The sequence below is a fragment of the Oratosquilla oratoria genome, chromosome 12, assembly GCF_046742065.1.
Source record: "Oratosquilla oratoria isolate Oo_2021 chromosome 12, ASM4674206v1, whole genome shotgun sequence".
In the NCBI taxonomy this organism is placed as follows: Eukaryota; Metazoa; Arthropoda; class Malacostraca; order Stomatopoda; family Squillidae; genus Oratosquilla; species Oratosquilla oratoria.
This window is the reverse complement of record NC_134788.1, coordinates 38,751,884-38,777,720: the sequence shown is the minus strand read 5'-3', so window position 1 is coordinate 38,777,720 and position 25,837 is coordinate 38,751,884. Positions and strand designations below refer to the sequence as shown.

The 25,837-nt window shown below is 38.1% G+C and overlaps 1 protein-coding gene across 4 annotated transcripts; it reads left to right on the top strand.

Moving 5' to 3' along the window:
- The first annotated feature begins 10,816 nt into the window (after positions 1 to 10,816).
- Positions 10,817 to 24,783, top strand: LOC143031460 (uncharacterized). Of its 4 annotated transcripts, XM_076195298.1 has the most exons (3): positions 10,817 to 11,076; positions 17,095 to 17,205; positions 23,450 to 24,783. In XM_076195298.1, exon 3 carries the CDS (start codon positions 23,655 to 23,657, stop codon positions 24,780 to 24,782), a length of 1,128 nt encoding a protein of 375 aa, XP_076051413.1. In that variant the 5' UTR covers positions 10,817 to 11,076; positions 17,095 to 17,205; positions 23,450 to 23,654; the 3' UTR covers position 24,783. The 4 variants fall into 4 exon arrangements, with proteins under 4 accessions (XP_076051413.1, XP_076051412.1, XP_076051414.1 ...); XM_076195297.1 differs by lacking the exon at positions 17,095 to 17,205; XM_076195299.1 differs by lacking the exon at positions 17,095 to 17,205 and having other exon boundaries at positions 10,817 to 11,096.
- Positions 24,784 to 25,837: the final 1,054 nt, after the last annotated feature.

Below are 25,837 nucleotides of genomic sequence, written 5' to 3'. Positions count from 1 at the left end.
AGACTAGAGGAGAGAGTTGATAAGGTGATCGAGGACTTGGAACGTAAGTTAGGTAATGTAGACTCCATTTTCCAGAGAATTGAAAGGTTGGAACAACTAGAGAAGGCTAACAGAAACTTAACTGAAGAAGTAGAGGACCTAAAAAGACAGTTAGGAAATGTAAAGGAGGAGAATGAGAAATTGAAGAAGAATAGTAATGAAAACAGAGAGAAAATAGATACAGAAGCTAAAAATTGGAGAATAACTCAAGAAGGGAATAAGGTTTCATTCACTGACATAGTCAAACAGCAATTGAAAGAACATAATGAAGACTCAGTTATTAAAGTGATGAGACAGAAGGAGAATATAGTAAGAGAATTAGCTGACAAAAAGAAATGTATAATTATATTAGGAATGGAAGAGAAACATAACCCAGATAGAACCGCAAGAATCAAGGAGGAAAATGAAAGAGTAAGCAGTTTATTAAAATTAGTCCAGGAAGATGAACCAGAAATTATAAAGGAAATTGAGGAAAAATTCAGACTCGGAAAATATAGTACAGATAAGACCAGACAAATTAAGATTAAATTCAGGTCACAAACAACGGCAGAGAAAATTCTATCCAAGACAGGGAAACTAGCAACAAATTATCAATATAAAAAGGTATGGATAAAAAGAGAAATGAATAAGGAGGAAAGAGAGGCAGAAAGGCAGAAAAGAATTGAAGCTAAGGCAAAAAACGAGGAAAGAACGGAGTCAGAGAAAGAGAGATTCTATTGGAGAGTAGTGAACATGAAAATAAAGCAGTTCGACATACTAAAGAAAAACATAAGGGAAACAGAGAACACAATGGAAGTGGCAGAAAACTAAGAGTGTCTTACACAAATATAGATGGATTGATAACAGGATTGAATGAACTGAATGATTATTTGAAAGAAAAAGAACCGGACATAATGGGAATTGTAGAAACAAAATTAAAAGGCCCACTACCACCCAACAGTGTAGGACATGATACATACAATTATTGGATTAGAAACAGAGAGAAAAAGCAAGGGGGTGGAGTTATGTTCCTGACTAAGAAGGATATAAACGTGAAAGGTGTCATATATGGAAAGAATACAGTAGAGATGATTATGATAGAAGTGGAAGACCGAGATAAGAAGAGCAGAAAATTTGTGATCAATTATGTGCCTCCGAAAACAACCTCATGGGAGGAGAGTGAACATAAAAGTATGTTAGAGGACACAAAGATAGCATTAACTAAAATAATGGAAGACGGAGGAAGAATAGTTATGATGGGCGACTTTAGTTGCAAAGAAATCTGCTGGGAAGAAATGACAGTAAAGAGTGGTGATGACTCATGGGGAAATACTCTACTTGAGATGATTACTGACCATTCAATGACACAATGGATACAAGAGAACACTAGGTATAGAAATGAAGAAGAACCATCGAGGCTAGACTTAATAATTACATCTGAACCTAGAATAGTGGACAAGATTGAATATAAAACACCAATAGGTAAAAGTGACCACATATTGATTGAACTGGAACTTAATGAAGAAAAATATATGAAAAGAAATGAACAATATAGAAAAGGAAGAATGATGTATGAAAAAACAAACTTTGATAAAATAAGAGAATTCTTCCAACAAGAAAACTGGGAAGAAATATACAAAGAAGAAACATCAGTGGAAGAGAAATGGAATATTTTGACAAAAATTTACAAAAAAGGAGTGGACAAGTATGTCCCAAGACAAAAACAAGAAAAAGAATATGTAAAATGCTGGTACAACAAAAGTTGTAGGGAGTTAAAAGACAAAAGAGACAAAGCCTGGACCAGATGGAAAAAAGACAGAAGACCTGAAAAATGGAAAATATATACTGGTTATAGAAATGAATATGTACAAAAGTGCAGAGAGGAAAAAAGAAAATATGAAAAAGATGTTATAGAAAAGTGTAAAGATCAACCAAAACTATTCTACAGATTTGTAAACAATAAACTGAAAAACAAACAAGACTTGGAGAAATTAAGACAAGGAGGAGTTGAATACACTGAGGAAATGGAAATGGCAGAAATTATGAACAAACATTTTAAATCAGTGTTTACAAGGGAAAATATACAACCTGAAGAGATTGAGTGGAAGGAAAAAGTCCCCCTATGGAAGAAATAGAAGTAACAAAGAATGAAATATTGACACACTTGGGTAATTTTGATGTCAGAAAATCGCATGGGCCAGATGAAATAGCAAACTGGATTCTGAAAGAATGCAGGAATGAACTGGCAGACAAAATACATAGCATAATAAGCAGTTCCTTAAAAGAAGGAAAAGTTCCAGAAGATTGGAAAAAAGCAAATATAGTACCTATATATAAAGGAGGAAATAAAGAAGAACCTACCAACTATAGACCAGTCTCTCTAACAAGTACAATAGCAAAAATATGTGAAAGAATTATCAAAAGTAGATGGGTAAAATACTTGGAAAAAAACAACGTACTAAATCCAAGGCAATTTGGATTCAGACAAGGACGATCATGCGTCACCAATTTAATATGTTTCTATTCAAGGCTAATAGATATAATACAAGAAAGAGATGGATGGGCTGATTGTGCATTTCTAGACCTAAAAAAAGCTTTTGACAAAGTACCACATAAGAAGTTGCTTAAGAAATTAGAATATGAAGGAGGAATACAAGGTAAATTGCTAAATTGGATGGAAGACTTTTTGCAAGAAAGAAAAATGAGAGTAGTGATAAGAGATCAGCACTCAAAATGGAATGAAGTAATAAGCGGTGTCCCGCAGGGAACAGTTCTGGCCCCAATAATGTTTGCTATATATATTAATGATATGGATGAAGGAATTGAAAGCTATATGAGCTTCTTTGCAGATGATGCAAAATTACTGAAAAGAGTGAAAACTGAAGAAGATTGTGAATCACTACAGAGAGATCTAAATAAAGTACAAGAATGGAGTAGGAAGTGGGAGATGGAGTTCAATACAAAAAAGTGTATTATAATGGAATTTGGAAAAAGCAAAAACAGAATAACAGGATCATATAATTTGGGAGAAGAAGGAATAAAAAGAGTAGAAAATGAGAGGGACCTGGGAGTCATTGTTATGAATAATATGTCACCTGAGAAACATATAAATAAGATTTTTGGAGAAACTTATAATTTAATAAGAACAATCAAAGTGGCATTTACATACCTGGATGAAGAAATGGTGAGGAAAATCCTAATCACCCTGATAAGACCAAGATTGGAATATGCAGCAACGATATGGTCACCAAGTACAAAAAAATGTATAAAAAAACTTGAAAGAATACAAAGAGCAATTACAAAACTGGCACCAACACTCTCAAAACTATCATATGAAGAGAGACTACAAAAACTTAAACTACAGACACTAGAGCAAAGAAGAGAGAGAGGAGATTTGATAGCTATTTACAGAATCATGAAAGGCATAGAAATTACTGATAGAGAGAATCTGATAAAATGGGATGACAGAAATACAAGAGGACACGGAAAGAAAATAAGAAAAGACAACTATAGAAGAGATTTGAAAAAGAACAGCTTTCCTCACAGAGCAATAGACAGTTGGAACAAGTTAGATGAGAAAGTGGTGTGTGCAAAAACAATACATGAATTTAAAAATAGTTTAGATAAAATGAGATATGAAGACGGGACCCCACGAGCATAGCTCCCCTTCCCGTAAAATACAACTAGGTACAACTAGGTAAATACACACACACACACACACACACACACACACACACATATATATATATATATGTATATATATATATATATATATATATATATATGTATATATATATTTATGGAAGAAATTGTACGCTGGACTCGACGTTCGTCAATATATTCACATTAAAATAAATAAGAAAACAAAATGCAGTGTGAAAAATGCCTCCAAGATTATTCTAATGTGAACTCCTTTTTGCATGTTTATTATATTGATGGATTATATGTTCTTCTTCTTGTTCCAATTTCTTTGTTCTATGACAATGCATGCTACGCGGGACATTTGTTCCACGGGGTGCATTGTGTTGCGACCCATCGGCAGCGAGTAGGGTTCTTACAGCCCTCACTGTTTTTTCTTTATTTATTCTATAGTAAACTCTTTGAATGTTTTTAAGGAAGTATTGCACATTTTGTATTATAGTTTTATTTATATTTTTGTTGCTCATTTGTGCTTTTCATATGTTCTACCTGCGTTGGAATATAACGGTTACTGGGAAGACCTGTCCCAGTGTACCAGGTATCCCCTATTTATGTACATTTCCTATTGCTACCACTGTATTACCCTGAAGACGATCCCCGGACAGAGTTCGAAACGTTGGAATAAATTAACGAACGTCGAGTCCAGCGTATACTTTCTTCCATAAAAAATGGTTCCTGGACTCCAGCTATTTACGAATATATATATATATATATATATATATATATATATATATATATATATATATATATATATAAATATAAATATGTATATATAAATATGTATATGTATATATGTATATGTATATATGTATATATATATACATATATACATATACATATATACATATACATATTTATATATACATATTTATATATATATATAAATATGTATATGTATATGTATATATGTATATGTATATATATATATATATATATATATATATATATATATATATATATATATATATATATATATATATATATATTTATATATACAAAATAAAACTTAAACCCACTCTCGGAGAAAGATAAGCTGAGATACAGATTACAACCGTAAATATATATATATATATATATATATATATATATATATATATATGTACAAATATATATACATATATATATATTGGAAACTAGTATGTTATAACACATTTGTAAAAGATCACTGTTAACCCACTATCGGAGAAATGATAACGGAAAGTACAGAGAAACTGTATATTTCGACTACTCTCTGTAGTCCTCTTCAGCAGAATGCTGAAAGCCCTACATAAAGCCAAATCCAACTTTTATAAGCCAAGTAACTCCAGGGAGAAGTCTAAATGGGGTAACAATAACATCATTGTACCATTTAATGATTCTATCAACTCGGTCTCCAAACTTGTACCTAATAATCAAATCAAATTTATTTACAATTATCCAAACAGCATTTTTAGAAAGGTAGTTAATGTACACCGGAGGGATGATGTGGACCAAAACTCCGGGGTATATAAATTGCCGTGTAAAGATTGTGATGATGTGTACTGGGGCCAGACTGGCAGGAATTTGTCCACGAGATTAAAGGAACATAAAAACTCCATAAAATATGGACAAGTTAACTCCGCTGTGTTCCTTCATGCCAGCCAAAAAGACCATAGATTAGATTGGGATAATGCATCAATAATTTATAAATCACACCGTAGCTATAGAAGAAAAATTGTAGAATCTTCTCTAATAAAACATTATCTTAACTTTAATACCTCTAAAGGCCAGTGGCCCCCAGATTGTATTACCAAGTTAGCGGTCAACAAGATCATGTCTAAAGCGGTTGGACAAAATATCACCCCTTGTCCTACTTTGACCCGACCATTTCAAGGGCATATGACCTGAGCCTCCCCCCCCCACTTTCCTCATCCCCTTCTATGTACCCCTCATTTCTTCATATATACTTGTACTTTAACTTAATGTAAGCATTCTGCTGAAGAGGACTACAGAGAGTAGTCGAAATATACAGTTTCTCTGTACTTTCCGTTATTATTTCTCCGATAGTGGGTTAACAGTGATATATATATATATTTATATATATGTATATATATGTATATATATATATTAATATATATATATATATATATATACATATATATATATATATATATGTGTGTGTGTGTGTGTGTGTGTGTGTGTGTATTCACTTGGTCTTTGGATCACGTGTTGGACTCGTGATCGACAGCTATTTCCCTCCTGGAAGAGAGCTCAGAGCTCGTAGGTCCGATCTATGGGTAATGCTATGACCTTGCACACACACACACACCCAACTCCCCGCCCACGAGAGTTGGAGTAACACCCCTCAGCGCTGCGATACTGATATTATTTCAGCCCCGGGCGAGGATCGAACCCGGACCTCCGTAGTGGCAGGCCAGAGTTCTAACCACAGCGCCATGTGTGTGTGTGTGTGTGTGTGTGTGTGTATGTATGTATGTATGTATATGAAGCACAGGAAACCCACAGTCGGAGAAAATAAATTAGGTAAGGGCAAGAAATTTCGGCTGCATTTCTTCATGTCAAAAATAAGAATCATTCTTTCGACTGAGGTAAGGCCAGATTAGTATTCAAGTCCCTCTGCGGTTTCAGGAGAAAAATAGTTGAATCAGCATTAATTGAGGAATGCCCTAATATTAATATTTCTAAAGGGCAGTGGACTCCTGACATCATTTCACGCGCAGCGGTCGGCAAATTGGTACGGAGCTTACAACCCCACCTCACCTCACCCCCCTCCCTCCTCCGCCACCCCAGTTTGCCCCGCACCTGAGTGATGTCATCTGTCCACATTCCTTCTCTTTTCTGTAGCTTATAAGTCCCCTCTGTCCTCTGTCTTGTGTACTTTCCTGAAGAGGGCTACAGTTGATAGCCGAAATATAGGATTCTTCTTTATTCGAAGTTTATTTTCTCCGACTGTGGGTTTCCTGTGCGTCATTTACAAATGTGCTACTACATTCCTGTTTAGAAATATATATATATATATATATATATATATATATATATATATATATATATACATATACACACACACACACACACACACACACACACACACACACATATATATATATATATATATATATATATATACATACAAGTTTTGGAAAGTATTTTGTTGCACCTAAGTTTGAAGGATCAGCTGCAAATTGAAAAGGGCAAACCACTGCCTTTTGGTATACTCTACATGTGTTTGTATTGAATACAGTGCTAGAATATTTTCATATTTATCTTAGTTTTCTCACATGCTGCATCATACACTATCAATGAGTTACTATACATTTCTTCGTCAACTTTACTCCACAGTCAAGACTTGTGTGTGACTGATAATGTTTCATAGCATGGTACACACACTTGACATAGTTCCGCAGCAGACATTATTTATTTTGTTATCCCGAGATGACCAAGCTGGGCAGATAAATGACTGTCCGTTGCTATTACGAGTGTTAGCTTTGTTTATCAGTGGCACTACTAACTGCGTGCCGTTCAAGTGCATGTTTTTCCTGTGCCGCTAATACCCACACCACGGGGGCACAGTGCATGGAATTCACCATTTCTGGCTTTAGCAATAATTCCGAATTCTTTGGCTCATTCACGGTTGTATGTAGTATTTATTTTTGGCCTTTTGGGGGCCCCCAAGTCGCTCCTTTTGGGGGCCCCCGAGTCGCTCCTATGGGGGGCTTCGAACCACTCCTGTGGAGGGCCCCGAGGCGATCCTGTGGGGGGCCCCCCCGCATCGCCCCAGTGGGGGCCCTCGCGTCCCTCCAGTGAGGGATCCCGCGTCATTCGTATTGGGGCCCCCGCGTCGCTCCTGTCGTGGCCCCCGCGTCGATCCTGTGCCCCCCCCCCGCGTCGCTCCTGTAGAAGTCCCCCGAGTCTCTTCTTTTAGGGGCTCCCCCGAGTGTCTGTGGGGGCCCCCCTCGTCGCTCCTGTGGGGACCCCAGCGTCGCTCCTTTGGGGCCCCCCGCGTCGCTCCTGTGGGGGCCCCCTCGTCGCTCCTGTGGGGGGCCCCAGCGTCGCTCCTTTGGGGGCCCCCGCATCGCTCCTGTGGGGGCTCCCTCGTCGCTCCTGTGGGGGGCCCCCACATCGCTCCTGTGGGGGCCCCCGCGTCGCTCCTGTGGGGGGCCCCAGCGTCGCTCCTTTGGGGGCCCCCGTGTCTCTCCTTTGGGGGTCCCCGCGTCGCTCCTGTGGGGGGCCCCGCGTCGCACCTTTGGGGACTCCGCGTCGCTCCTCTGGGGGCCCCCGCCACGTTCTTGTGGGGGCCCTGCCTGCGTCGATCCTGTGGAGGCCCCCGCGACGATCTTGTGGGACCCCCGCGTCGCTGTCATTTGGGGCCCCGAGCCACTCTTGTGGGGGCCCCAGAGCCGATCTATTGGGGGGCCCCGAGCCGATCCTTTGGGGAGCCTGAGCCGATTGGGGGGCGAGGCAATTCTTTTTTGGGACCCCGAGCCGATTCTTTTGGGGGACCCCGAGCCGATCCTTTGGGGGCCTCGAGCCGATCCTTTTGGGGGCCCCGAGCCTATCCTTTTGGGGGCCCCGAGCCGATCTTTTTGGGAGCCCCGTTCCGATCCTTTGGCGGGCCCCAAGCCGATCCTTTGGCGGGCCCCGAGTCTGTCGAGTGTGGGGCTCCGAGCGTTGTCTTTCGTGGGGGCTCCGAGTGTCTTCTTTCGTGGAGCCCGACTCTCTTCAGTCCAAGTCGAAATTCGGAAGACCCTCATTGCCCAGTTCGAAAGAACCCAGATATCTTGAGATTCATCCGGCGGTCAGTGTAAGCAGCAGTATTGGAGGAACGAAGGCAGGCGGAAGGAGGTGCGGGCAGTGGCGAGGGTGGAGAAGAGCGACGAGGGAGAGAGAGAGAGAGAGAGAGAGAGAAGATAGGGCGTGGTGACAGGCATGCTTACGGAGGCTGTGAAGTTAGGAGTAAGGGGAAATGATAGCGTTTATTCTGCAGTAAGGTGGCGAAGATATATTGGAGAATAAATTTTCATTCATTAGATTAAAAATCCCGGAGGAATTCGCACGACAACGTAAGAGAGAGAGAGAGAGAGAGAGAGAGAGAGAGAGAGAGAGAGAGAGAGAGAGAGAGAGAGAGAGAGAGAGAGAGAGAGAGAGAGAGAGAGAGAGAAAGAAATGGACGTCATTGAGACTGGAGACCTGCAGAAGAACTGCTCCTTGGCAACACGAGTGAACAGAATCCAAGACAAGTTCAAAGAAACTGTCCTCCATTATCTAAATCTCTTTTTCAGGGGAAGGGATGAAGGATATACGGAAGGATGGGGTAGGATGAGGTGAGGTGAGAATGAGGAGGACGTGGTAACAAGTGGTAGGATGTCGTGGAAGAATGTAGGATGTGGATGAAGAATGAATTCAGGATTGGTAGTGGAGAGAGCGACGAAGAATTTCGTCATTGTGGTTCTTGAGTGCAGCGAATTTGTAATAATTCAATAATGACAGCAGACGTAAGCGATGGATAAGGAATGAGAAGGAAGAAGATAGAATATGGGATGGGGAGGGGGGGTGGTTAAACAAGAGATGTGAAGTTGGAAGTTTGTGGATGTTGCGGAAGTTTGTGTGTATGTGTGTGTGTGTGTGTTGGGAAGATTTGTGTGTCGCGGAGGTTTGTGTGTGTGTTATGAATGTGTTATGAATGTTTGCGTGTGTTATAAGTGTTTGCGTGAGTTACGAATGTTTGCGTGTGTTATGAATGTTTGCGTGTGTTATGAATGTTTGTGTGTTATGAATGTTTGTATGTTATGAATGTTTGTGTGATATGAATGTTTGTGTTATGAATGTTTGTGTGTGTTATGATTGTGTGTGTTATGATTGTTTGTGTGTGTTATGATTGTGTGCGTAATGAATGTTTGTGGGCGTTGGAGAGGTTTGTGGGCGTTTGGGAGGTTTGTGGGCGTTAGGGAGGCTTGTGGGCGTTGCGTAGGTTTGTGGGCGTTGGGGAGGTTTGTGGGCGTTGGGGAGGTTTGTGGGCGTTGCGTAGGTTTGTGGGCGTTGCGTAGGTTTGTGGGCGTAGCGGAGGTTTGTGGGCGTTTTGGAGGTTTTTGGGCCTTGCGTAGGTTTGTGGGCGTTGGGGAGGTTTGTGGGCGTTGGGGAGGTTTGTGGGCGTTGCTGATGTTTATGAATGTTGAGGACATGGAGTTGGAGGATGTGGAGTCTGACGTAACAGTAGGTAAGATTGCGGATAAAGGACTACGCAACGATGGCGAATTCCCCGCTGCCTGGCTGGCTGGCTGGCTGGCTTGCTGGCGACCGGGAAAGAGGCGATACGAGCGTCGACAGGGATCAAGCCGAGCTCTAAAATGAGAGGAAGATACGGAGCGAAAATCGAGTCCTGCTAGTTGTTGTTGTTGTTATTATTATTATCATTATTACTATTATTATTATTATTATTTATTATTATTATTATTATTATTATTATTATTATTATTATTATTATTATTATTATTATTATTATTATTATTATTATTATTATTATTATTATTATTATTATTATTATTATTATTATTATTATTATTATTATTATTATTATTATCATTATTATTATTCCACGTAGGAAAATATAACTTAGAAGTTAGAACACTAAAATTCACGTTTCTAGCATTTTGTAGTCTTGATTTGATCCAAACAGCATAATCTTAAAAGTGCCTGATAATGGAGTATGAGATACTTCTGCATGGCAGAGCGTAAAAAAGTTATAGTAGAACAACATCATCGCACGATAAATTAAGTCCATTGCCGAGTGGCTAATAGCACCCAAGGTCTAAGTAAACAGGTCTAACCGCTGGAGCAGTTCTGCGCAGCTTCTGACGTCATTTGGATGCGTCCATTTTCTCTTTGTGATACACTGAAGAAAACTGTGAAACGCCAAGGAAGACAGGAACTATAATATTTTATATATTATATATATATATATATATATATTATATATCATATATATTATATATTCATATATATAGACAGGAACTATAATATTTTATATATATTTATATATATATTTTATATAATATTTGTCAGAATATAACTGAGTGGAGCGGTGCGAGCGAAGGCGACGTCATTTTCGAACGACGGACAAGCTTCAACTGACAGCTATAGGACCCGCTAACCCCACTTTGAACAGCCAGGTGACGTTCACGGACCCGCTGCGCCAACTCCCTCGAAATTCGGTCGGAAGTGGTTAGACCTTATATTCTTAGATCTTGATAGCACCCATGTTTGTTTACATATGACAACATAGCCCGTCGAGACTTGAGGGATCACCCTCTCAGCTATTTGAAGATCCTGTTTTCGTGGTTGTGCTTTGTACAGGCCAAACAAATGTGCTTTCTTCAAGAATTCGTAAGTGCAGCTATTTAAGGGTAAGGTAGCCAGAGTACATCCATAGTGTGTTCACATTTGTTACACACTTCAGTTCCCGTTTGGCAGTGTATTTGGAATTCTGAACTCAGTGGTAAACGTGTGGGTATTATCAAGACGTTTGCCAGTTTCACAGCGGTAATTACCCATATAACTGAATAGTTCTTATCACTCTGAGTATTTTGTACTTCAGATATAAGTGCCGCAAACTTATGGTAACATCAGTAGCTATTAAAAAAAAAAAATGGGCAAACATTATTGTATTTATCAAGGGATTAGGTCAAGTCAGATCTGACAGCTGCATTTCTTACCTCTATCACTGGCTAGCTCTTATCATTGAGTATTCTGAACCCCACATGTAAGTATCGCTAATTCTAGTAATTGATAGTAATGTTGGTAGTGATTTTTAGTAAATTGAAGTTGGCATAAATCTTTGTATAAAGATTTTTCACTGGTCTCATAGCTGCAATTCTTACCTATCATTGGCTAGCTCTTATCATGATTTTGAGTATTTTGAGGCCAATTATATTATATAAATGTTGCAATTTAATGTCAGTAGCAATTTCAAATATAAATTGAGACTGGCAATCATCTTTATATTTACCAACATGTGTATAGTGTTTGCTTACATAGTTATTACATTGTTCTTATTAAGGTGTGGAGCTCCATCTTGTCTTCCTCTGTCCAAAAATAATTGATCAAGTTCACTCTGAATTTAGCATGCACTGGTATTCTTGCAAGTAAAAATCTTTATATTGACTCCAGAAGCCCAAGTCATTGCATTACACTGTACTCTGAGTAGTTATACTGGGTTATTTTTAGAAGTGCACATCAAAATGGTATAGGAGTAGGAAATTAGAAATAAATCTTGTAAATTATAATACATCTACATAATACATATTTTTCTTGGTGGATATCAATAACAAAAAACCTTGCTTAAAGCAAATACACTACCTAATGGAGGTGTGACAATAGATTTGAGATGCCTTGTTGTCATCTGCCCAGTCCTGTCAATGTCAGTTTGATGATGGTGATGACTACATTGTATACTGGGTGTTCTCCCACTCCAAGTGGCATCATATTTTTGAAACCATTCTATGGAGCTGAGCTGCATGCTTTTCTTGAAGCTGTGAAGCTCCTCAACACCCTACGGTCTCATTGGACGTTAAAACCGGCCGTCAACATGATGACAACCCTGATGACATCTAACATTACAGGTAACCATATTACTAAATTCAGGTTGGATTAGACAAAGTTATCATACTTTAATTTCTTTTACTGCCTCATCTATCAAAATAAGGATGGTGTCTCAAGTAATCGTCACAGCTCCATTCAATAGTGTACCACTTTTGGCATCTTTTTCAGTTATCGATTTCTACCCAGAGAAACATATTTATGTTGATGTATCATGATTTACAAACTTGATATTTGACTTTCTATTGCTATATTGTTTAGGTGTGCATGCCTTAAAAATTTCCATTATACGTTCCCTATTGTAATCTTAGATACTGGATCCAGGTCATTTAACCTATTGACCGCTGCGAGTGATGTGATGATTTCCTGTTTTTCATATGTAAGAGGCCATCACAAAGATAGAGAACAAGGTTGGGGATCAAATGAATTGGCACTGCACTCAATGTAAAATAGGGTATGGGAATATACTGCAAGCAGTTAAGGTCCTTGTAGTGAAGCAAGTTAAACTACTTGAGAGTTTGAGCAAGAAGTAAAGGAACAAATTGAAGGTATTACTGAAATAGTTAACACTAAAGTTAATAAAGTTAATGTACAGTGTATTAATAAGAAAATACTGGAACATGCTGTTCCTGAAATAACAGAAAAAAGGTGTTGCCAGAACTTTCAGAACCAAGGTTAGCCAAAAAAATTATAACAAAAGAAAAAAAATGGAGGAAGTGGAGAAAAGATTACATGATATGTAATTGATGATTAAAAGAAATGAGGAAATGGAACAAAAAAGTAGGCACTGCAATCCATTCAGGTGGTGGACAAAATCAAGAGGTATCTGTAAGCCATAGTGTACAAGAATCAATCAAGATATTCAGGGATGAGGAATCCAGGAGATGCAATCTTATAATGTATGGTGTGCCCGAAAGTAGAGATGACAATGGTAAAAACAGATCTGAGGAAGACAGGAAATTTGTAATGGAAATGTGTTGCATTGGTATGTGCTAACAGCATTCTGCTTGGAAAAGAAGAGTGGAAATGAAACTGCAGCCTAGATAAAATCATGTCCATTGCTTGTTGGTTTTGAAAGTCTAAGAACAAAGATTGAGGTACTGTACTAAGAAATTTGAAAATGGCTACAGAAATGGAAGAATACAGTAAAATATATAAGCAGCAAGACTTATCTTTTGCTCAGAGAGCTGAACTGAGGGATCTGGTAGAGTAGGACAAAGAGTGGGAAGTTAATGGTGCATCAGGAAATATTTTGTGCAGAGTGCAAGGGCCTCCAGGATACATGTGGATGAAAAAAAATCAGGAAGCACCAAACCTAACAACAAAATCATCAAGCATCAGACTTAGGATAACCAATACACAGAAAATTTTATTCTGGTATGCAAATGCAGAATCATTGGTAAACAAAATGGAGAACGTTAAGAAAAAAAGAAGAAGATATAATAGCAATAGTGAAAGTGAAACTTATAATTACAAGATCTAAATTGACTAAAGCTAAAATTCAAATGAATTGCTAAACCAAGACCTTACACAGGGAATGAGTAAAGGGGTTATTACGTATGTAAAACATTATATCTATGCAAAAGACTGATACAATACAATTCCATGAATCACTATGGGCCACTACACAGTTTAGAGATGGCGATAACCTTTTGATTGGTGTAATATACAAGAATCCTGCAATTACTAATGAAGGTGAAGAAAGTCTGATGCAAATGTTAAAAGGACTAGCAAATACTGAGTATTCTCACATTCTTCCTATAGGGGACTTTAATTATCTAAGGATTAACTGGGAAGATTGGACCACACCAAGGGGAGAAGACACTAGTGAATTTCGTTTTGTGAAGGCCCTATGGGATGCATATTTATATCAAGATGTCAAAAAAGCTACAAGGAGAAGAGGAACAAATATACCAAGCTTGCTAGATCTTGTAATTACAAATGAAGAAAATATGGTAGATGGTGTTGAGATTACAGCACCACTAGGTAAGAGTGACCATAATGTGCTCAAGATTAACTACAACTGCTATACTAATTGATATAAAAATATTTGTACAACATACCTATATGACAAAGATGACTGCTCTGCCATGAAGACTTATCTGTCAGAAGAATGGGTACACCAGGTTAGGGAAGCGGATGGCTTAGAACATCAGTGGCTGCTGTTCAAGGAGAAAACTAAAGAAACGGTGACAAGGGACACACCAACTAAAGTATTCTCTGAACTTTCAGCAATGAAAGACAAATATAATTTAGACATGATATAGGAGATATAAGATTTGCATTAGTCTTTACTAGGAAAAGTGATACTGATGATCTGACCTTTGAGCAGTGAGTTCCAGAAATTAGCCAGCTCAACCAAGTTGAGATATCACAGGAAGTAGTGCTGCAACATCTGACAAACTTAAAAATTGACAGTTCACCAGGATCTAACTCAATTCATCCAAGAGTGCTGTGAGAGATGAGACACGAGATAAGTGAGGCTCTAACTATTATTCATAACAACACTCTCCTGACCAGCAGAATACCAATGGACTGGAAGACAGCCAATATAAGTGCAATTTTTAAAAAGGGTAATAAAAGAAGAGCTGAAAACTACAGACCAATAAGTCTAACATGCATTATTTGTAAAATATTAAAAAAAGATAATCTGCTAAGCAACAAACAGTACAGATTTATTGAAGGGTGTTCCGCGACTCCACAATTACTTAAGGTGCTTAGAAAGCGGTAACAGTGTGGATGTGATGTATCTAGACTTTATGAAAGCATTTGACACAGTCCACCACAACAGACTTTTGACCAAACTAAAAATGTATGGAATAACTGGACAAATATACAGATAGCTTGAGACATTCTTACTTGGAAGAGAGCAAGGAGTTATTGTTAATGGAGAAGAATCTGAATGGCAAGAAGTGGGATACCAGAAGGAAGTGTTTTAGGACCAATGCTTTTCATCATTTGCTGATGATGCCAAACTGTTCAGAAGTATATCAGGACCAGATGACAGTAACATACTCTAAGAAGACACAAAACACATCTATGACTGGACTGATAAGTGGCTGCTAAAACTACATCCAAGAAAATGTAAAATAGTGCATTTTAGTGAGCAACAGGCAGACAACAATTATGGTCACAGATATAGCATATATTATAATACTTCAGAAGGCATAATTCAAGCAGAATTAAAATATACACAGGAAGAACAAGATCTAGGAGTATTAGTGAACAGTAAATTGAAGTTTGAAAGCCATATTCAATACAAAATCAACAATGCTAATCAAATTATGGGTGTCATCTATAGGACTTTTAAACACATGGATTTAAAATGTTTCATTCTCTGTTTACAGCTATGGTAAGACCCACATCTGGAATGTGCCCAAGCGGTCTGGAGCACTTGGAGGAAAAAAGATATTAGAGCCATAGAAAATGTCCAGAGAAGAGCCAAAAAGATGATTCCAGATCTAAAGAACCTAACATGTGAGGAAAGATTGAAAAAAGAAAAATAGATTTACCATCATTAGTTTATAGAAGAGCCAGGGGAGATATGATAGAGGAATATAAGATGATGCATGGCAAATATGAAGGAGAAGTAGCACTATATTTGATGACTAGGGGACATGATTACAAGATGCACAAGAGGAGAGCCAAAAAAATGTTGCATGAGAACTATTTTACATATAGGATTGTGGACATCTGGAACAACCTGCCTACACATGTAAATACTCATACTAAGGCTTCCTTCGAATGTCATTTGGACAAGAACTGGGATGGACAAGATGTCAAGTTTAATCTTGAAACGACTCTCAATGTCACAAAAAAAATTTATCAGTGAGGATCTGGATATAGAGGCTTAATGACCTGCGTCCAGTAACAACAACATAAGTAAATATGAGTAAAATATCAGGTAACAAAGCTTCATTGTTGTTAGATTGAATTCTTTGTTTAAGTGACATGAACGAGAATAAAACAGCATGAGGCATATTTTCTCCTAGACAGGGGGTAGAAGTTTACTGTACAGACAGCCACAAACTGCCAATTGGTGATCCAGACATTGACTGGGAGGAGACTTTACCTCTTCCTAATTATTCACCAGTTTGATTACACACTTATGTTGGCAGTGTGTAGTTGTACTATTTCCAAAGACCTGCAGGTCCTCAAATGGCATTCTCAAGTCTGAACTTGACAGCAGTCTTTGATGCTTTGTTTATAATATTCTTTTAATATTTGTCAAGGAGTATGAGTTTATTTTTTCTACACATCAGTGGACAATTTCAATTAATTAGATGATTGTCCTTTTTCTGGTGAAGTATTAAGCCTGGTTCAGAGTAATTCCATGAGAGTAGATAATTACCAATCCAACTCATACCTAACTTGCCTAACTAAACCCTCTACTCTGATATGAATACAGCTTTTTTCCCCCCACTTGCCAGGCAGCAATAGAGGCACAGTGACAATAGCTCTCCATGGGAACTGATGAACAAGTGCCAGTCCTTCCTAATATTGTATATCCATTTTCATAGTTATCTCAATATATTCAGCCTTAGGAATTATGAAAGTAATGCATAATTGGAAGTGTGTATATTCATATGTATGTGTAATTATTCTTGAAGTTTCTGTGAAGTTGTAGTGATTGCCATTCCTGAATGCTTATTAAGTTATCAATTCAATTCTTTTTATGTGAAAGTGGGATGAATGTGTAATAGGATATCTTTGTACAAATATCTATATTATCATATCATTTTGAGTGTCTGTTGTTTTCTTTGTAAAAGGGAATGAATAGTATTAATTAGGATTTTGGCAACTTAGGTTTTCCTGCGTGCCCAGGAAGGATGCAGAGTCAATTAGAGTGTGGACTGGATAAATACAGGCTGTGTCTCCTTATTCCAATGTTGAATACCCATTCAACACTAAGAAAAAGTTAGTAACTATTTTGTCATCCATTGCACTTATTTTAAATATTATACCTTTTTGCTCTTCAAATATCTTTGAAGTGAAACTTTGATACAAAATCACCTGTAACAAATTATAATAACCTCACATGCAGATCAAAATACATATGAAGTAGAGTGGAGATGCCTGAGAGACCAGTTAATGTCTGCCAAAAAACTGGAATTTGCAAATGATATACAGTACTACCTCTCATTAACGGACTAAAAGGGGGGTAACGGTGTCTGTTGATGTGAATAATCTGTTGATTTGGAGTGGTTTTTAGGTGGCACAGTGATTACACAGCACCAAAAACACCACAAACACAGCTAATTAACGTCCGTTAATAAGAGGTAGTACTGTAAGGCCCAGAGATGTGTAGTAAACTCACATTTGAATTGTAATTATGCAGTAGTCTAGAGTAGTTGCATAATTTGAGTAAAAATCTACCTTGTTTGACTAACTGCTGGCCTCTTTTATGCAATTGCCTTGTACAGTATATTCTAGGACCTAACCTAACTAACAACTAGCAATGAAGAGATATGGAGGTTTATATGCAGCTCCCCATCTCTGTACCAGTGGAAGACTGAAAAAACTTCCAAAGTAAAACAAGTTTACATAGTTTTTCTTGGACTGTCCCCTCTATTGTATGATAACCTGCAAAATATGTGTGGGGATATGACAATCATTGCTACATACATAACCAGGAACATGTAAAAAAGAAAAAAGAAAGAAAGAAAAAAAAGGGCAACATGGTTCACACCTTGAAATTTAGGATTTCCACTGGGATAATCACTGTGTGCAACATTGTTCTTTCCACCTCTTCTCAGGACTGTAATTCATTCCCTATGTCTCTGGGCACTGTGTTCCATAACTACAGTTCTTGAACAATCTCTTCTTGCTCGTAGTTTTTCCTCCAATATGGAGGTGGCATAAACATATCACAATGTGACCCTTGATCTCATGCAACAGTGGTCTATATGTGCAGATCACTTCCAGCTTGTGTAAATCAGGCCCTTCATTTTTGTCCTGTGTCCTTCCTCCAGCTGACCTGAACCAGGTGTGTCCACTAGTATAGGACTTTCCTCAAAATTAGATATTGTCTCCTGATTTGCCTGGCATTGATCAAGTCTCCTTTTGAATTGTACTATAGTACAAGCCCAATTTAACAAGTCCCTCTTTAGGAGAAACCCGATTTAATGGAAGTATAAAATATCTAGTTGCAGATATATGGGATAAGATGAAAGCTGTTAAAAGCAGTCAAGATTTTTTACAAGAGTAGTACAGCCTGTGTTAGAATTAGAAATGGAGAGAGTGAGTGGTTCGAGGTAAAGGTGAGACTTCGTCAGGGATGTGTTATGGCCCCTTGGCTGTTGAACTTATACATGGATAGGGTGGTGGAAGAGGTAAATGCAAGAGTAATGGGCCAGGGATTGGAGATGGTTAAAGAAAATGGAGAAAAATGGGAGATAAGCCAGTTGTTGTTTGCTGACAACACTGCGCTTGTGGCAGGATCAGAGGAGGGATTAAGAAAGTTAGTGACAGAGTTTGGGAAGGTGTGCGAAAGAAGGAAGTTGAAGACAAATGTGGGTAAAAGTAAAGCGATGAGATGTACAAGGGAAGGGGATGGCAGCAAATTGGAAGTGAGTATTAAGGGAGACAGACTACAGGAAATGGGTAGCTTTAGATACTTGGGTGCAAAAGTGGTGGGAAAGGGAGGGGTGGAGATAGAATGTAGATTGAGAGTAGCCTTGGATTATTAAAATGTGTAATAAGAAATAGACATTTGGGAATGGATGCTAAGAGGAGGGTGTATAAAGGAGTGATTGTGCCGACAGCAATGTATGGGGCAAAAACATGGAACATAAGAGAGGAAGAGTTTAAATGTGTTAGGAATGAAATGCCTGAGAAGTATGGTAGAGGTTACTAGGATGGATAGAGTGAGAAGCAAGGAGGTGAAGAGGAGAACAGGGTTGGAAAGGGAGTTAGAAGATTGGGTTGATGAGAGAGTATTGGGATGCTTTGGACACATGAACAGAATGAGTGAAGAAAGACCTGTCTTGTTGCAATTAAAAACCTGCTGGGGTAGGTAACTCAGAATCCATAGGCTTCCTAAAGTCACCAATGAAGTTCTCTGTTGCCTTTGTGTCAGAGCTTGCTGCTTTGCCATGCCTCACAATGCTGTGGATGTCGGTTCTTCTTCTTTTAAACTACTCAAACCACCTACGGGTTGCCTTGAATGCTTGTTTGTCTGTTGCTGCTCCTGGCATTTTCTTAACAAGGTCGGCAAAAATTACTTTTGCCTTCTCACAAATAAGGCTCTCATTAATAGTGTCACACCTTGCATTTGCTTTCAACATTGTCAAGAATGCATGGCCATTATACAGTTATTCTTGTTACTCACTTTGAAGCATCTGTTTCCTTAATCTTGTCCTTGTTCTTGACGATAGTGCAGATTGTTGATGTAGTCTGATTGTATGTGCGTAATAGGTCAGCCACACTCACACCATGTTCTCACTTCTCATTGATTTTACATTTCACTTCAACAGTGATTTGTCTTCTTTTATCCCTGTCTTCTTGCATTTTTTTCTTTGGGGACATTCTTGTACTGAAAAAATCATAAATATGTGTCTGAACACATACATACATATACCATTTTTTTTTTTTTTTTTTTCCCTCTACAAGGGAGGTAGCCAAAGTCAAAGGCATAAATTTCACTTTTCCCATTTAATCCCCACATACGCCACCCCCATTCACCCCCTTATCTCTCTCTTTTCTTGGCTCCTTCTGTATGATGGGTCATCCCTGCAACTGAACACAAGTTTGGAAAATGTATGATCACAAGCGACAATAAGATGCTGGTGGAACAGGTGCTAAATACAGACTGATAACTGAGCTTCCCAGTAACATGAACACAACATTCACTCCCTATAAGTCTGATATGTGTCCAGCACCCATTGCTGGCTTCATACTGAATGCACATAACAAACTGATGTATTACACATTATTTCATCATAAATCAATCACCACATTAACATTTTTTGGTTTCCAATTGTATTTCATGATTCACTTACTACAATGCAATTATTACAACATGGTTGAAATGTAAGCAGAGTTGCATCCGCAGAAAATGTTATTAAAAATGTTTTTTCTGTTTTGAACAGATCTAAGACACTTCTTCCAAGATGTTTTTGTCAAATGTCTCATTTTTGAGTTACACATTCCCACCCTACAATTATACCAGCAAAGTATTCAATTTTTCTAAATAGAAAGAGGGTTTTATACTGTTGTGGAAGATTCCACAACTCTTTGGTTCTATGGAATTTCTGTTAGAAAATAATGCCTCGTTTTCAAGGTATACCACTCCCTCCCTCTCCCTTCACAGTTTTGGGAGCGAGAGACTAGGAGCTGAGCTGGGAATCAGGGGTTTTGGGTGGGGAAGTAAAAGATGAGTGGGTAATTCTAATCTAACCAACTAAACCAAACTTAATGTAGCCCACCCAATCCCAAACATGCATAACCTAGCATCATAGCCTCTTGTATTCAAACTAAAGGCAGGAGTCGCTGCCCCACAGGATAAATGTTGATTGGCAGAGAGCCCTGTGATACTCATGGTTACATATGATTGGCTCGAAAGAAAATAGGCATAATTCAAAAATGCGTCATTTACTACAAAAATGCCATACAAGAGTGTCCATGAGCAGTCCAAAATACTGGATAGTCATGGTTTTACTATTGAATTTGCTGAGGGTGTAATGCTGGATGTCTTTTATGCATTCATCAGCCAAGTTACTTGAAAACTACAAGATTTACTGGATTTTAAGGAAAAAATCAAGACTCCAGAGTCAAAATAAAAAAATCTAAGATCTAGTAAAAGAAAAAATTCAAGCAGTGGCAACATTGGCCAAGAAACAGACAGGAATGAGCTAAAGACGAGTCACAAGAAGGTGCTCCCCGTGATTCATGGCCAGCTAGGTAGAAAGGAGCCGTCGCGTTGGGCATGCAAATCAATAAACGTCACTCATTAAGTGAAATGTCACTCATTAAGCAAGTAAATTTTCTTAAAATTTTGCTTGTTACATGAGGTGCTTGTTAAGCAAGGTTTGACTGTACAGTACCTGCAAGTGATTTAAGTGTGTTCAGTCTAGGTGTGCATTTTGTTTATGCTTGTGATGTGTTGCTTGAATGACATGAATGTATCAGATGTTAAGTCCAAGAATCTTGGGTGCATTTTTGTGTGGTATAAGGGTGATGTTGATAAAGCGGTGTGGTATGTATTTGTGTTCTGCTATCCAGTTGGTGGGAAGTATGGCTTTGGATTTGGTTGAGGTTATTTTGAGTGTATTTGTGATGAGATAGGTGTTGAATGTGTAGGTATGTCAATTGTATTTCTTTGGCTATGTGTGTTATGGTGTAATGTAATTATCTGTATCTACCTAGCTGTATTTTATGGGAAGGGAAGCTATGCTCGTGGTGTCCAGTCTTCATATCTCATTTTATCTTAACTGTTTTTGAATTCATGTATTGTTTTTGCACACACTACTTTCTCATCTAACTTGTTCCAAATGGCTATTACTCTTTGCAGAAAGCTGTTCTTTTTCAGATCTCTTCTATAGCTATCTTTCTTGATTTTCTTTCCGTGTCCTCTTGTATTTCTATCATTCCATTTTATTAGATCCTCTCTATCACTAATTTCTATGCCTTTCATGATTCTGTAAACAGTTATCAAATCTCCTCTCTTCTTTGCTCTAGTGTCTGTAGCTCAAGTTTTGCTAGTCTCTCTTCATATGATAGTTTTGAGTGTTGGTGCCAATTTTGTAATTTCTCTTTGTATTCTTTCAAGTTTTGTTATACATTTTTTTTTTTTGTATTTGGTGACCACATTGTTGCTGCATATTCCAATCTTGGTCCTATCAAAGTGATTAATATTTTCTTCACCCTTTCTTCATCCAGGTATGTGAATGCCACTTTGATTGTTCTTATTAAGTTATAAGTTTCTCCAAAAATCTTATTTATATGTTTCTCAGGTGACATATTATAATAATGACTCCCAGGTCCTTCTCATTTTCTACTTTTTTTATTCCTTCTTCGCCCAATCTATATGATCCTTCTATTCTTTTTTTTTTTTTTTTTGCTTCTTCCAAATTCCATTATACTACACTTTTTGGTATTGAACTCCATCTCCCACTTCCTACTCCATTCCCATACTTTATTGAGATCACTCTGTAGTGACTCACAATCTTCTTCCGTGTTCACTTTTTTTTTTTAGCAGTTTTGCGTCATCTGCAAAGAAGCTCATGTAACTTTCAATTTCTTTATCCATATCATTAATATATATAGCAAACATTATTGGGTCCAAAACTGTTCCTTGGGGAGCACCGCTTATTACTTCATCCCAGTTAGAGTGTTTGTCTCTTATCACTACTTGTGTAGGAAGAGATTTGTATTTGAAGTGTGGTATGTGGGTATATCATGCATAGGTTAAAGGTAGGGGAGAGGACTGGGCCCCAAAGCACTCTGCTCCTAAACTTTCTAATGTGTGATGATTTGTATGTGACACATTGGCATTTCTATTTACCAAGTAATATGTCATGATGGTTGAAATTGTTTTAGTAGGTATATCTGATTTTTTTTTTTTCTATTAGACAAACAGGTATTTTACTAAATATGATAAGAGAAAAATATAGAAAACACCTCTACAATTTCTTAGCTCAACCATGTTTATTACGGTGTACTTAATAACACAGGTACACTATTTACCAGTGTATCTTAAATGATGTGACTTGCATCACTTATTTGAGTTAGATGAGTAAGATGAACTGAATAAGCATTCCTAGAGTAGGTCATATTTAGATTCAAGTCATGTGAGCCCAAACATCAAATGTTATAGTTACATCAAAATATGCTGTGGCAGGTGTTAGGTCATTCTCCATTTCCAAATCGCGTGACATGAGGAAAAACCTAGAACAAAATTGGAGTCATTCTACTGGTCTTAGTGGGGTGAGTATGCATGTAGTAGGCTTTGGATGATTTTTAGCTTATTTTTATTGAAAAAGTAAAATACAATATTTCATAGCACATTTGTTTGTTTCTATCTATTTTATGTTAGGTGATGGCAACTACAAGGCCTTTGTTTAGGTACAAAGGGAATTGAGTATGAAATTCTATGTGTATGAACTATCCACCACCCTATTACAGTGTATCATTATTATTATTATCTTCTTCTTTTTTCCAGGATGAGGGTACCTATCACCATTTCTTTGGAAGAGCTATCCGTGGATTCCATACATGTAATAGAATGATAAAGACCCAGTGTTACATCTGCAATACAGCAGCTATATCACAAATCATCTTAGATATCGTTTGATGAACCATACTAAAGAGAAGCCTTTCCAAAGTGACCTGTGTGATTCTGCTTTCACACAAAAGGGTGATCTCAAATGGAACAAAAGTCATCTCAAAGGTCATGTGATGACCTACACAGGAGAAAGCCCTTCCAGTGTGACCTGTGTGATTCTACTTTCTCAAAAAAGGATGGTCTCGCAAAGCATATGAGGACCCACACAGGAGAGAAGCCTTTCCAGTGTGACCTGTGTGATTCTGCTTTTTCACAAAAGGGTCATCTCACAAGGCATATGAGGACCCACACAGGAAAGAAGCCTTTCCAGTGTGACCTGTGTGATTATGCTTTCTCAAATAAGGATGGTCTCACAAAGCATATGAGGACCCACACAGGAGAGAAGCCTTTCCAGTGTGACCTGTGTGATTCTGCTTTTTCACAAAAGGGTCATCTCACAAGGCATATGAGTACCCACACAGGAGAGAAGCCTTTCCAGTGTGACCTGTGTGATTCTGCTTTTTCACGAAAGGGTCATCTCAGAGAGCATATGAGGACCCACACAGGTGAGAAGCCTTTCCAGTGTGACCTCTGCGATTCTGCTTTCTCACTAAAGGTTTCCCTCACACAGCATATGATGACCCACACAGGAGAGAGGCCCTTCCAGTGTGACCTGTGTGTTTCTGCTTTTTCACACAAGGGTCATCTCAGAGAGCATATGAGGACCCACACAGGAGAGAAGCCTTTCCAGTGTGACATGTGTGATTTTGCTTTCTCAAGAAAGTATTCTCTCACACAGCATATAAGAACCCACATAGGAGAGACACCTTTCCAGTGTGACCTGTGCAATTCTGCTTTTTCACAAAAGGGTAATCTCACAAACCATATCAGGACCCACACGGGAGAGAAGCCTTTCCAGTGTGACCTGTGCGAGTCTGCTTTTTCACAAAAGAGTTATCTCAGAGAGCATATGAGGACCCACACAGGAGAGAAGCCTTTCCAGTGTGACCTGTGTTTTTCTGCTTTCTCAAGAAAGTATTCTCTCACACAGCATATAAGAACCCACATAGGAGAGACACCTTTCCAGTGTGACTTCTGCAATTCTGCTTTTTCAGAAAAGGGTCATCTCAGAGAGCATATGAGGACCCACACAGGAGAGAAGCCTTTCCAGTGTGACCTCTGCGATTCATCTTTCTCAAAAAAGAGGTCTCTTAAAAATGTCACTTGGTGATTCTCACTTGTTATTATTTGTAGATCTGTGCAATGATTGATGTACCCTAATAGCTGTGTGCGTGTTGGCATGAACTCATGCTTTACAACAAATGCATAAAGGGGAAAAAAATATGTGCACACAAGGTATTCAAAATTAATTTGATTTTTTTTTTCAATTAAATAATTTGATTGTGTGATTTTATAATTGAAAACAAGAGAAAAATGTGATTTTGAGGATCTGTCAATTACCTTTAAGATAAGTGTGCAATTTCTTAATTTCATGTGTAGTTTTGAGATTGTACTGTGATGGTTATTCATCACCAGTACTTGCTCAGTTGAGTGAATTAAATCAAGAAGCATATATTAGTTTCAGTTTCACCGCCCAAATATAATAGTCCTGGTGGCCTGATAATTGTCAATACTTGATATGATTCCAGATTTTTTTGTTCTTTTTTCATGTAACAAATTCTATTAGGAAAAGAAAAAGAAATCAGTAGAGTTTCCTACAAAGACCTACTCTTCAAGAATAACAACATAACCAAAGAGAATACTGTTGGAAAAATAGGCAACTGAGCTTTGGTAAATAGTGCACACAGACATGGTCTGTATTCAGTAATCTGTAACCATTTGAAAATTGACAATATAAAAAGAATCTTTAAATAACAAAATTGCTAAGAAGTGCTGCACCATGATGTCAAATTCAAAGGAAGCAGCAAAGGGTGTGAAGTGGAAATGACCAATGAAAACTGCTGCAGCACACATTTGCAGGACAGATCCCCACAGGATGAGGTATAAGAATGGTCTCAGTGTTTGACTCTGTTTCCTCTGTTTCACATTGTCATTTCTCACTTGGTGGTGAAACATGTCATTGTCCCTTTTCTTCATACTACAGGAATAATTATGTCAATGATTTCAAACTTTCTGTACAAGAAAACATTAAATCCAAAATTATATATAATATTACACAAATATTGGTATTTGCTCTTATGAATGAATAGTTCTGTGACTTGTCGTCAAAGTTGATGGATATTGGAGGAGCCTTCCTTGCATCCAGTGCAGACTGTTTGTTGGTGA

Coding starts and splice junctions, on each gene's coding strand:
- LOC143031460 (XM_076195297.1), top strand. CDS start 23,655: ATGGAACAAAAGTCATCTCAAAGGTCATGTGATGACCTACACAGGAGA.